Source organism: Rattus norvegicus, chromosome 8 (assembly GCF_021556685.1).
Source record: "Rattus norvegicus strain SHRSP/BbbUtx chromosome 8, alternate assembly SHRSP_T2T, whole genome shotgun sequence".
Lineage (NCBI taxonomy): Eukaryota > Metazoa > Chordata > Mammalia > Rodentia > Muridae > Rattus > Rattus norvegicus.
Genome location: NC_141541.1, coordinates 25,498,944 through 25,512,325, shown reverse-complemented (window position 1 = coordinate 25,512,325; position 13,382 = coordinate 25,498,944). Strand labels below are relative to the sequence as shown.

General features: G+C 49.6%; 1 protein-coding gene across 2 annotated transcripts in view; it reads left to right on the top strand.

Annotated features, from left to right (window-relative positions):
* The window catches only part of Olfm2 (olfactomedin 2), a 77,191-nt gene that overhangs the window by 8,755 nt on the left and 55,054 nt on the right, over nt 1-13,382 (top strand). Inside the window, exon 1 of one of the 2 annotated variants that reach the window (NM_001015017.1) lies at nt 10,030-10,319. The exons of the other annotated variant lie outside the window; for it this stretch is intronic. Within the exon in view, the coding sequence (NP_001015017.1) occupies nt 10,185-10,319 (135 nt within the window). The 5' untranslated portion in view covers nt 10,030-10,184. Of the gene's footprint in view, nt 1-10,029; nt 10,320-13,382 lie in introns of those variants that run through there. 2 annotated transcript variants of the gene reach the window in all.

Below are 13,382 nucleotides of genomic sequence, written 5' to 3'. Positions count from 1 at the left end.
TGGGGGCGTGGCTCAGCTGTAGAGTCCCAGCCTAGAATCGGGGTGGGGTTAGGGGCTGGGGACAAGGCTCAGTGCCTCACATAGTATGCAGAGGATCGGTTTCCAAAACGACATGAACTGGAAATACATGGCTTCTGGGAAAGGGAACTCTGGTTGGGTATGGATGAGAGGTGAGGTTAGAGGTGAATGCAGGGGATGGTTGTGATCTGGCTAGAAAGACCTTGGATTCTAAGTTAAGGATTTCAGAATTTATTGAGTTGTCAGTAAGCGGTCACAGGCCAGGGGAGATTAACTCAGCGGTTAAGAGCATTGGCTGCTCTTCCATAGAACCCAGGTTTGGTTACCAGTACTTACATGGCAAATAGAGACCACATGTAACTACAGCTTTGGAGAGACAGATGCCCTTTTCTGACCACCACAAGCACCAGGCAAAACACACATACACATAAAATAAGTCAATCACAGACAGACAGAGAGACAGACAGAGAGACACAGATAAACAACTCTAATAAGGAAGGATCACTATGAGTTCGAGGCTATAACAAGATCCTGTTTCTCGGAATCAAAACAAATAAAGCTCAGTGTTGGATGTGGGGATGGCTCTTTGGTCGAGTGCTGGCCTAGCACACACAAAGCCCTGTGTTCCAACCCCAGCACCGCAGAAACTGGGCATTACAGAGCACTCCCATGATGCCAGCACTGGGGAGAAGGATCAGAGTTCAAAGTCATGTTTGGCTATGTAGCAATTTTGAGACTATCTGGGGCTACGTGAGACAATGTTTTAAAAGAGCAACCAAAAAAAAAAAAAAGCACAGAAGTGTCAAAACTTGGTCCTAAGTACACCAAAAGTTCATCATTTCTAGTACAGAATTATGAAATTAGAAAACCCAGCAAAACCTGGTTCCCAGCTAGGAACTCACACATGTCTCACTCAATATTGAGACTACAGAGAGTTCTGCAAGTTGCCCTGGAGATAAATAAACCATATGGAGTAGATGCATTTGCCCACGGAGTCTGGGAATCATGGTTCAGCAATTAAGGTTTTGTTCCTCTTTTGGGGAACCCAAGTTTGGTTTCCAGAACCGACATGGGGCAGCTCACAGCTACCTATTATTACAGTTCCAGGGCATACCTTTCTGGCCTTTGTGGGGATTACATTCACAGGTGCACATACATATATGCAGATATACACACATTCATAAATAAAAATAAATAAAAGAGCCAGGCCTGGTGGCACACACCTTTAATCCTAGAACTCCAGAGGCAGAGACAGGCAGATCTCTGTGAGTTCAAGGCCAGCCTGGTCTACAATCAAATTCCAGGACAGCCTAGGCAATTAAGCAGAGAAAACCTGTCTCAAACAAACAGGCAATCAATAAACAAACAAATAAAAGAATGTATGAACTGTGACAATCGACTATGCATGACCAGAAGTGGGGTTGCTGGGTTATGTAGGAAATCCTGCTGAAGTTTTCCAGTGTTGAAAAAGTTTCTGGGAAGGCTGGGTGTAATGGCTCATGATCCCAATATTCAGGAGACAGAAGTAGGTGGATCTCTGTTGTGAGGTTCTACTGGGACCTCCTGAAATGAGACTCACAGAGGTGATGATCGATGCAAAAGCAAGAGGAATTTAATCATTCCAACATGTGGGGCCCTCCCACTTTAAGGGAAGGATGACCCAAAGCAGATTTTAGCAGGGGATTATATACCTTGCAAACAATTGGGGCAGGGTTCAAACAATTGGGGCATAATTCAAACAAGCATGGCAGAATTTACACAATGGTAACTAGGTACTATGTGCGTTTGATGGAGCGAAACAACTTTCACATTGGCTCAGTGTACCTTTCAGGACTTTCTGAGGAGGGGGTTAGTTGAGAGTCACAGGTAGCTTTGTGTGACAGTTTGGCTTGCAGCTGTGCCAGGAACTAAGCCAGCTTTTTTTTCTTCCTGGAAGGGAGGGGTCCTTGTGCTCAGAGGTTTGTGGTGGAATTTTCCCACTGGCCTTAGTTAGATTGACCCCAACTCTGGCTCTTTCTCTTTGAGCTGAAGGCCAGCCTTGTTTACATAGCAAGTTCCAAAACAGCCAGGGCTCAAAAAAACAAAAAACAAAAAAACAAAACAAAAAAAAACAAACCCAAAAACCAAGGGGGAGAAAAACCCTGCTTGCTTCATGATTGCCTCTGACCCTCATACCCATGCTGTGGCATACATCAAATAAATAAATAAATAAATAAATAAATAAATAAATAAATAAGTTAGTTTCTGGCAGATTTGCAAATTAATCTTTCTACTAGGCTGACTCCAACTCCAGCCATCTCACATCCTTTGGATTCCTGGTGTAGTCTTGTTTTTTGTTTGTTTGTTTGTTTGTTTTTTTCTTTTTCCTTCTCAGGATATTCTGATAGCCACAAACTAGGTTCTCCTTGAGAGTTCATAATGTCAAGTACCTGTTATTGGCATGTAGATATTCCACACGTACTAAATGTCTGGTCCTGTGTGTGTGTGTGTGTGTGTGTGTGTGTGTGTGTGTGTGCGCGCGCGCGTGAGTGAAACCGGAGCTTCACACTAAGAAAGCTTTCTACCCAACAACACAAATTCCCAGCCCTCTTTTTACTTCTTATTTTGAAGCAGGTTCTCATTCTCGGACTTTCTGCCTCAGTTTCCCAAGCAGCTGAAGTTACAGATCCAGGCCCAGCAATGTTTGAGAAAAATAGGACTTTTCCAGTGTCTGCCTTATATCAAATTGTTGAAGAAAAGTAGTTAGGGGTGAAAGCGTTTGCTCACTGCTTCAGGCCATGGTCCAGGACAGAAGTCAAGGTGACCAGAGCTTGTAGGCACTGGTTGCACTGAGTTCATAGAGACACAGAGAGAGGAATGCAATCTAATGCTTAGCTGACTTCCTTCACTTTTGGGCAGTTCAAAGGGATGGTGCTGCCCATAGTGGGCTGGGTCTTCCCATCCAGTTAATGTAATCAAGACAGTCTCCCACAGACATCAACAGGCCAGCCTAATCTAGACAATTCCTCATTGAGATCTGCTTACTATGTGAACTAGACTGTACCAAGTTCACAATCAGAGCTGACATCATACTCACAAAATGAAGATAACCTTTCTGTAATTTCTTCCAAAACTTTACTGTCCAGAATTGGTTGATTCCCCCCGCCCCCCTTCTCTCTCTCTGTTAGTGCAGAGGTTGGAAGTCGACCTCCGACAGTCTCTCACTGACCTGGAGTTTACCCAGTAGGCTAGCCTGACTGACTAGTGAACTGCAGGAATGTCCTGTCTCCTCAGCCCTAAGACTCAGGGATGTAAGCACGCCTAGCCTTTTCCTCTTCTTTTAAAAACTATCTTTTATTTATCCTCTGACAACTTCATGCTTGTATGCAACATATCTTGTTCATGTCCACTCCCACTTTCCCGGAAATGCTCCAACACATTTCCTTTCCACCTTTATGTTCTTTCCTGTCCCCACCCCGACCCCCGACAGAAACCCATCAGTGCTTCCCGTTGACCTTGTTTAGGTCTTGTGTGGGTAACTGCACCTATAATAAGCTCCTGAATGCAATGGCCGGGTCATGTCCAGAGAGCAGTATGTCACAGTATTCCTCCCCATGCTCTGTCTTTACATCCCCTCTGCCATGATGAGCCCTGAGCCTTGTGTGTCTGGGCTGGGTCGGGAGATTTGAGATGTTCCCTCAGTGCTGAGAACTCAGTCATATGTTCAGCATTTGTCTGCAGAGGATGCTTCTGTGGATAAGGTGGAGAGCCGCAATGATCTATGGGTAGAAAGGCAAATACTTGTCCACTCAGCAATGCTACAGTGGAAGTTGCCCTCTAGAGGCCATGAGCTCCCAGGCCACAGGCTTCTGACCAGGTTTACATAGCAGGCAGGAGCTCCCTTCTGGGGAGTAGACTTCAAATCCGACAGAAGATGGTTGGTTACCTCTGTAACTGTCGTTCCACTAGTGCACCAGTGGCCATAGCTTGTCAGGCAGGTTAGTAGGATCTGCACTGAGTAAGACATCAGTGCTTTTTTTGGGTTCTAGGGATCAATGCTCATGCTTACACAGCAAGCACTTTGCCCACTGACATGGACACTGTCTTCCCAGATCCCAGAGGATTGATTTTTGTATAATGTGAGGTAGGAGTCCACTCCCACTCTTCCCCACTATGAACCAGTCCAAATGAATCAGCTCCATAGACTCTGTGACCAAATGCTGGGTGACTTTGGGAAAGATTCTCAGTATCTCTGTGCTTCTAAGCTGTTCTGGGAATTGAATGTCCAGCCTAATGCATGATGGGACAGCACTAAGCTCCATTCCCAGTCGTGTTGACTCATTTTTAAAATGGGGGTTATCGCTGCATGCCTTTAGTTCCAGTATTTGGAGGCAGAGGCAGGTAAATCTCTGTGAGTTCAAGGGCAGACTGCGCTACATGGAGAGTTCTATCCTTACCAAAGCTACACAGTGAGACCCTGACTCAAAGAGGAGATGGCTCAGTCAATAAAGCGCTTATCATGCAAGCATGAGGGCCTGAGGGACCACTGTGTGCACTTTATCCTATGGGATGCAGAATTGGAAGCATCTGTGGAACCTCTGGCAAATTGATGAGCTCTATATTCAATGAGGAGCCCTCTTTCAAAACAGGAAAGCCAGGTAATAGTGGTGCACACACCTTTAATCCCAGCATTTAGGAGGCAGAGGCAGGCAGAACTCTGAGTTTGACGCCAGCCTGGTCTATAAAGAAGTTCCAGGACAGCCATGACTCTATGGAGAAACCCCATCTAGAAACCCAACAAAACAAAACAAACCATAAGTTGGACACCCATGCAGGAAGACACCTGTCCTATCTACTTGAACAAGTGCACATGTGTATCCATACTCACATTTGAACATGCATGTATCACACATAAGAGCTGGCTTTGGTGTTGTCTTGAAGAACTTGACTGTGGAAGGTGATGAAGGGTTGAGATGCCATAAGTTCTAGTTTCTGTGGGCCTGTTAGGGACAAGCCTAGGCTATGGGATGAAGCCAGAATTCTTTGCTGTGTGTATACTAGTCAGAGTTCTCTAGAGGAACAGAGCTGATAGGATGAATATATATACATATATACATACATACATATATACATATATACATATATACACATATACATGTACATATAAATTCATTTATTCAGGTTTATCAGAGTGTCTTGCAGGCTGTGGTCCAGCTAGTCCAACAATGACTATATACCAATGGAAAGTCCAAGAATCTAATATTTGTTCAGTCTATGAGGCTGGATGTCTCAGCTGGTCTTCAGAGTATGCTGGAATCCCAGAGAAGTAGCTCTAATGCCAGTGAAGGAATGGACTTGCTGGCAAGAGCAAAGGCAAAGAGCAAAACCTTCCTCCTCCTCTGTCCTTTACATAGGCTGCCACCAGATTAAAGGTGTATCTTCCCACCTCAACGGATCTGGATTAAAACTGAATTAAGAAAAAAAATTCCTCACAGGTGTGCCCGATCTCTTGAATTTTAGTTAATTCTAGATGTAGTCAAGTTGACCACTGAGAAGAACCATCGCCGTGAGCAAAGATAAGAATGCTACGTTTGTGGCGGCCATGAGGCTTCCTCCTAGCACTTGGATGTAGAGGTATAAGGATTGTTGCAAGTTCAAAACCAGTGAGGGCTCTGTAGCCAGTTCCAGGAGAGGCAAGACTTCACAGTGAGACCTCATAAAAGGAGACGGACCCAGTGGGTAGAGTGCTTTGCCTAGCTTGCACAAAGCCCTGGGTTTCATCTACAGCACCGGACAGATTAGGGGTAGTGGTGCAGACCTATTATCCCCAACTCAGGGAGTGGATGCAGAACAATCAGGAGTTCAGGGCCAGACTTCCTTGGTTGCACAGTGATTTCAAGTCCTAGGCTATGAGACTTTGTCTCAAAGAGTAAAATACAAGTAAAGCTGTTTCATACAGGCAGGCAGTACATACCCTGCCTAAGTGTGGAGCCAGGGCCTCCATCCAGTCGGGGGATGGGCTGATGCTCCTCGCTTTGCTCTGCTTTCCCGTGTTCATTCCAGAATTTACCTTCCCTGCCTCTATGGACTTACCTTTCCTTGGACATTTTATGTAAATGGGATCATAAACTCTATGGTTGTCTCTCTCCAGCTTCTTTTCCTTAGGACGATGCTTGTGTGGTCAGGGCAGGCTGGAGTGGGTGTTGATGGTCCCGCCTGTGTGGGGCTGAAAGGTCAGTTAGATCAGCGTCTCTGTCTGTTTGCACATTAGCCAGGACAGTTGGCTTATTCGTTATTGGAAAACCCACTGCTGTGAGTGTCACCTGTGTGTCTTTCTGCAAACTCACCTTTGATCACTCTCTGGGTTAGACAGGTCCTTGGGTTTTCTTATTTTTTTTTTAATATTTATTTATTTTATGTGAGTTACACTGTCGCTGTCTTCAGACACACAGAAGAGGGCATCAGATCCCGTTACAGATGGTTGTGAGCCACCATGTGGTTGCTGGGAATTGAACTCAGGACCTTTGGAAGAGCAGTCAGTGCTCTTAACCACTGTGCCACCTCTCCAGCCCCCAAAAAATTCTTTAGCTTTTTTTTTTTTTTTTGGTTCTTTTTTTCGGAGCTGGGGACCAACCCAGGGCCTTGTGCTTCCTAGGCAAGTGCTCTACCACTGAGCTAAATCCCCAGCCCCCAGCTTTTTTTTTTTTTTTTTTTTTTTCCCCCGGAGCTGGGGACCGAACCCAGGGCCTTGCGCTTGCTAGGCAAGCGCTCTACCACTGAGCTAAATCCCCAACCCCCTTGGGTTTTCTGACAAGTTCCTACTCACCTTCTGAAAAGTTACACATCTCAGAGCAGTGGAAACACTTTACAGTCCTAGTGGTGGATCTAGGGGTACCAGACATCAAACTCTCATGGATGCTTAGTACTCTTTTCAGTCAGGGTCTCCAACTCACTATAGAGCTGCACTATGTAGCTGAGGCTGGTCTTGAACTCTTGATGCTCCTGCCTCTCTCTATCTATATCTGGGATTACAGGTGTGTTTATACCTGGCTCATGCAGCGCTGGGTATGGAACCCAGGACTTCATGCATGCAGGGAAGCACTTTACTAACAGAGACAGACAGTCCAGCTCTGGTACGCGCACGCGCGCGCGCGCGCGCGCGCGCGCGTGTGTGTGTGTGTGTGTGTGGTGTGTGTGTGGTGTATGTGTGTGTGTGCATGCACATGTGTTGTGTGTTGTGTGTGTGTGGTGTGAGGTGTGTGTGGTATGTGGTGTGTGTGTTTGTGTGTGTGTATGAGCATGCACATGTAGGGTGTGTGTGGTGTGTGTGTGTGAGAGAGAGAGTGCAAGAGAGAGCATGCACATGTGTTGTGTGTGGTGTGTGTGGTGTGTTTGTGTGTGTGCACATGTGTGCATGTACATGTGTGTGCTCGTGCACGAGAGCTATGGCAAGCATGTGGAGATTAGGTAATAATTGGAGGGAGTCAGTTCTCTCCTAACATCATGTGTGTCCTGTTGATCAAACTCAGGATTTCGGGCTTTTATCCTTATCTACTGGGCAATCTTGCCAACCTGAGGAGGCTACTATGTCTTTAGTGAGAAAAATTTGGAAGGCATGGAGGAGGGATAAGGGGCGTGCCTTATAAGTGCTCGCCATCCTTACAGAAGCCTGGCTGTGTGAACTAGGCCTGTTTCCAAGCACCCAGTGTGAGGAGTTGAAAAGGCCTGTCTGTCATCTTGGAGGCCCACCACAGCCCAGTGATCTTAGAATCCGGTGTCAGATAGATCTGGTTATGAACCACAGTGGGGTCTTCCTTTCTTGGTTAAACAGCTTGTTCCAGTCCAAGTGACTTGTGCTTGCCCCAGGTCCTCTGCACTGCTGTTCCTCCACTGTTTGAAAATCTGGTACTGAAATGGTTCCTTCCTTCACCATCTGGTGCAGCTTAACAGTTACCTTCCCTGGTCACCACGTCACCACGGTCACCGTGTTTAAGGGCTGGAGACATGATTCAGTAGGATACATGCCATTCAAGTTTGAGTTCAGATCCCCAATATCTAAATCGGAAGTCAGATGTGGTGTGCCTGCGCTCCATCGCGGGGGAGGCTGAGACAGGCTCTCTGGGGCCAGTCTGGCCAGCTTAGCCAAATTAGAGAGCTCTGAGTTCAGTGATAGACCTTGTCAAAAATAAAGGTGTAGGTGGGTGTGTTAGCCCATGCCTTTAGTCTGGGTCAGAGCTACACAGTGAGACTGTGTCTCAAAACTAACTTACTGAAAAGACTAAATAAAATCGATTAACTAATAGAGAGGGACGGAGGAAATCACTCCACGTGTACCTCTGGCCTCTTCACGCATGCAGTCTTCTCTCCTTTAGTCTCCACCCACCCCCTTCTGATATCTATTTGTACTTTCCTTCCTTTATTTCCTGTGCCAATCAAATTTCTTTTTACACTTATTTAATGTGCTAACAATGTGCGGTGGGTGGCTGCGTGGCCAGAGCATTCAAGTAGAGGTGAGAGGACACTTTGGGGGAGTCGTTATCGTCTTTCCTCTCCTGGATCTTAGAGAACTTTGTGGTAAACAGTTTTACCCACTGAGCCGTCCCCCCTCCCCCCCGCGCGCCCTTTTTGGATGGTGGTGGAGATGGAGACCGGGGCTTCTGAGGTGTTAGGCAAGCCTCTACCACTGAGCTACATCCCCAACCCTTCCTCAAGTCCCTGTCTGTCTTCATCATGCAGTGTTGAGCTTTGGTCCGAGGTTGAGTGGCAGGCTACCTCCAGCCTCTTACGCATACCTGACCCATCAGGTTCCCAGAACCACTTTACAGATGAGAAAACTGAGACAGACTGGAATAGCTATTGCTGGAGACCACGTAGGGGCAGAACCTGCCTTGTAGCGGAATCGAGACTGTTCAGGACCCCCCAGCACCCCGAGGTTGGGAGTTTCCGGCTCCTCAAGCGGCCGGCGCGGCAAAGGCCTGAGTCATCGCCGCCTCCAGACGGCGGCGGCCGCCGGCCGAGGGCGACGGCGGCGGCGGCGGCGGGAGGTGATGCGGGGACGCCAGGAGGGGGCGTGAGTGCAAAACCGAAGAGAGGCGACCGCACGGGCACTCCTCACCCGGCCCTGCGGCCCGCCGCGCTTTCCAACCTCACTCACCAGGGACCGGCTCAGTGCAGGTCCCTGGGGAGGTCTAAGTTCCCCGCCTCCCACCCCAAGTTCAAGTTGTGAGTCAAACCATGCGTTGGGACTTGTCTGCAAAACGAACTGTCTGGGTTCGCGACAGTCCTGAGTGACACCGCCGCCCTCGGATGCGCAGGGGGAAACCCTCCCACTCCCCATGTCACCCGCATTCCAGAGTCTGTACCCGCCACCCTGGGCTTCCCTGGTCCCGAATCCACAGAGGGATCCCCTTCAGGGTTATCTGGGGACCCGGGAAGCCAGGAGAAAAGAGTCTCGGAGCTCGAGAGAGTACCGAAGTCCGTCCCTCACTGCTCTCTGTACGTCGCGGGCTCGGGACCGGGCACTGCACCCGACCGAGCAGGTGGGTGGGGACATCCGACTTCCACCCCCTGTCAGTTTTGGGTAGAAGATGTGAATTTTCTTCGGCCTGACACGTAGGGGTTTTGGAGAGGGGATGTTGTGTGCAGGGGAGCCCGGGGATCACCACTAGGGTACAGAGGGGACTCGAGCGAGGATGGAGAATGAGGCTGGGGGGCGGGGCCGGGGATGCCGCGGCGGCAGGGGTTGGGGGGCGAGGTGGCGATGGTGTCGCTGGCAGGGGATGTCCCCACTTCTGCAGGTGGGGGAAGGTCCGCCAGAGGCTCTGCGGGGAAGTGGGGGGCGGGGTGGGTGCACCCCATTCTCCCCGCGAGCCCCGCTGGCTCTAGGGCCGGAGCCGTGACGTCACGGCGGCTGGAAGTGCCCGGCGGTGGCGCGGGAGGGGGTGGCCGAGCCGGCGCCTTATAAAGCTGAGCCCGCGAGGCGCGCGGAGCCGCAGCCGCGCGCGTCCCCAGTGTCACCCCATCCCCATCCCACCGGCCACCGCCCCCTTGGACCCGGTCATCTCGCCATCGGGACCCCGACCCCTCCACCCCACTGGGGTGGATAGCGACATCTTGAGTGCCGAGGAAAGGGGACGGAACACCTGCTCTTTTAGGGTGGTGGTGCGGGGCATGAGGCGAGGGGCGCGATGTCGGTGCCGCTGCTCAAGATCGGGGCGGTGCTGAGCACCATGGCCATGGTCACTAACTGGATGTCGCAGACGCTGCCCTCGCTCGTGGGACTCAACAGCACCGTGTCCCGCGCGGGCTCCTCAGAGAAAATCGTGAGTGGCCAGCCGGCTGGGGGGCACTCCGGCTGGGGGGGCGTGGTGCCCACAGACCCCGCGGCAGATCCTGGGAAAGGGACCCTCACAGCCCCAAAGTGACAGAACCCCGGGTACAGGCAGGGATGTCATCTCGAGGGGACGTGGTCTCTTGGGGGTCCCGGGCTAGACCCTGAGGCACAAGGGAGCCCCGCGCCCGGCATAGTTCTGGGTTTGATGGTTGCATTTGCTGGGCTAGAGTCCTCTCTGAGGGGACCAGCTAGTGTCACCGGGGTACCAAGCTGGCTCCAACCCCAGGCGGAGGCGGCAGGGCTGCGGAATTGAACCAGATCCCGGCAGAGTGGGGCGGAGCTGGGCGGTTTGGGGGAGCCAAGAGGGTGTTCTGCTATATTGGAGTGATTAGGGGACATCTCAAAGTCTCCATGTATCTTCAGCCTGTGGGACTCTGACTGTGTCTAAGTGTCGCTGAGTTGTGTGCTCTCTCTCCTTCCCTGAATCTTTCCTCCCTCCCTTCTATTTTTGTCTTTTTTTTGACTTGGTGTTTCTTTTTTTCTTTTTCTTTTTTTGCCTGGCTCTCTCCCCTGCATCTGGTACCAGCGTCTCCCTTCCCATGATTTGTCTCCTGGAGTACTGAATATTGATCTCCCTAACTCCTCACCTTTGGAATGGGGGAGGGGGGCTCAAACCCCGGCAAAAGCTCCTCAGCCTCCCTTCAAAAGCTCCTCAGCCTCCCTTCTGTTTTATCATCACCCCCCCCCCATAGTTTCCTGGGAGGGAGAGGGGCCCATTCAGTCCCATTAATCATGATGGCTCTGTCCTGTTGAGAGGGGGAAATGCTCTTCTATTGAAAACTTCCCTCATGCCCTGCTCCAGTCCCTATGGGAGCCCCTCTGATCTTCAGTCTGTTTGTGGGACACCCCTCAATTCCACCCATCTGACTCCCTCTGGTCTTCCCTTTCATATTGTTACAATCCTTTATGCATCCACAATAACCCCTCTCCTCCTGGCCAAAAAAGGACATTGCTCCTAAAAGCAACAGCTATAGGGTATGAAGGGGTGGGAACTGCAGCTCACTGAGTCCAGGGCATGGCCCACCTCGGGGGTCCAGGGGACATATGGCACTTGACACAAAGCAAGCTTTCAGCCCAGGTCCTTAAACCTGCAGTTCTGTGAAACATGGTGTCTTTTTGTGAGTGTCTGTGACATCAAGTGTCACAGGTATATCTTGTTGTGTCTGTCACAGCCCATGGTTTGGGAGGTTGGGGTGGGCAGTGAAGAGAAACTTTAGTGTGTCTCTGGCATAAGGGTGCGGGTGTATTCTTCCCAGTGTGGGTGTGTCCCTGTGTGATTGTTTTTGGATGGACGTGTGTCTGCAGTTGTTTATCCCTGACTATGGGTGTGGATTCATTATGTGACATGTACAGGTGACAGAGCCTTCTGAGTGTTGCTATCACAGAGGGGACGATGATGGTGTCATTGAATTCAGAAGCCAAATTTACCTTTCCTGAGTGGAAGTCTGTGTGAGCGCCTGTGTGCTGTGTGAAAGTGTCTGTGTACACAAGAGCCTTTGACATCTGGGGGACATGTGCAGGGTTTGTAAGAATTCTGAGTTAGGATTTCTGTTTGTGTTCTGCACATGTGTGTGTGCGTGTGCATGCATGCATGTCATAGTGCACATGTGAAGATCAGAGGACAGCTTGCAGGAGTCAGTTCTCTTCTCCCACCGTCTGGATCCCAGGGATCCAACGCAGGCCTCCAGCCTTGGTGGCAAATGACTTAACCCAGCCTTGAGGTATGATTTTGGGTGTTCATACGTTGAAATTTTGTATGTTCGTGTTTATATGTGCATATGTTTGTGTATGCTTAGCTGGTATACATGTGTGTTGCTTTTCATTGTATGTTTCTACAAGCTGGGAGGGGGCGCTGTTTGTGAACCCAGACAGACCTGACTCCTCTGCAGCTAATGGTCCCTTGGTGTCCCCCAGTACTCTCATCCCTGCCCAGCCTGCAGTCTTCCCATGACTTGCCATAGTGCATCACAGCATGAGCTGCTAGGGCTGTGAAGGTGAAGCCCGGGAGGGGACTGTGGTATTACGGGTGCTCAACAAGGGTCATGTAGTTGGGAGACTCCTAACTACTATGATCTCAGCAATTGGGAGGGTGAGGCAGGGGAGTAGCCACAAGTTCCAGGTGTCTTTCTCAAAGAGGGAGAGTTGGAGGCTGGAGGGAGTTTAGCATGAAGAGCACCAAGTTCAGACAGTTACCAGCATCCATTTGGTAGCTCAGAATTGTCTGTAATTCCAACTCCAGGGCCACCAGTAGCTTCTTCTGACCCTTGAAGGCACTAGGCATGCATGTGGTGAACAGCCATGCATGTCGGCAAAACATCCACACACCTATGAAAAATGAAAGGAGAGAAAAACAAAAAAATAAAAGTTATTTAGGTCTGTATAGCATCTAGACTCCTCCAACTTGTTCTTCAACTCTGGTGAGTGGCAGCAGCCTTCCAAGCCACTGCCACTGAGAAAGTCAGTAGTAAGTCCTGTGTCACAGAACTGCAGACAACAGGGATCTCTTTAGATTCCCCATCTGTCCATCCACCCATCCACTCTTTGTCAGTCCATCAGTCCATCTGTCCATCCATCCATCCATTCATGTCTGTCCATTCATCCATCCATTCATGTCTGTCCATCCTTCCATTCATTCTTTGTCCATCCATCCACCCATCCATCTGTCCATCTGTCTATCCATCCATCCACTCATCCATCTAGCACTCTATCCACCACTACTCATTCACCCATTCATCCTTCTAGCCATTCATCTGCTCTCCTATCTTTCCATCTATCTTTCTGTTCATCCATTCGTCCACCCTTTCATCCATCTTTCCTTCTACTCATTTATCAGCTAGCCAGCCTGCCATCTTTCCTTCCATCTACCCAGCCGGCCATGTCATTTTATCAATCCATCTAACCTTTTCTTTCATCCATGCTCCATCTTTCCATCCCTTCATCCTTCTCTCTCTCCCTCTCTCTCTCCCTCTCTCCCGCCCTCTCTCTCACACAC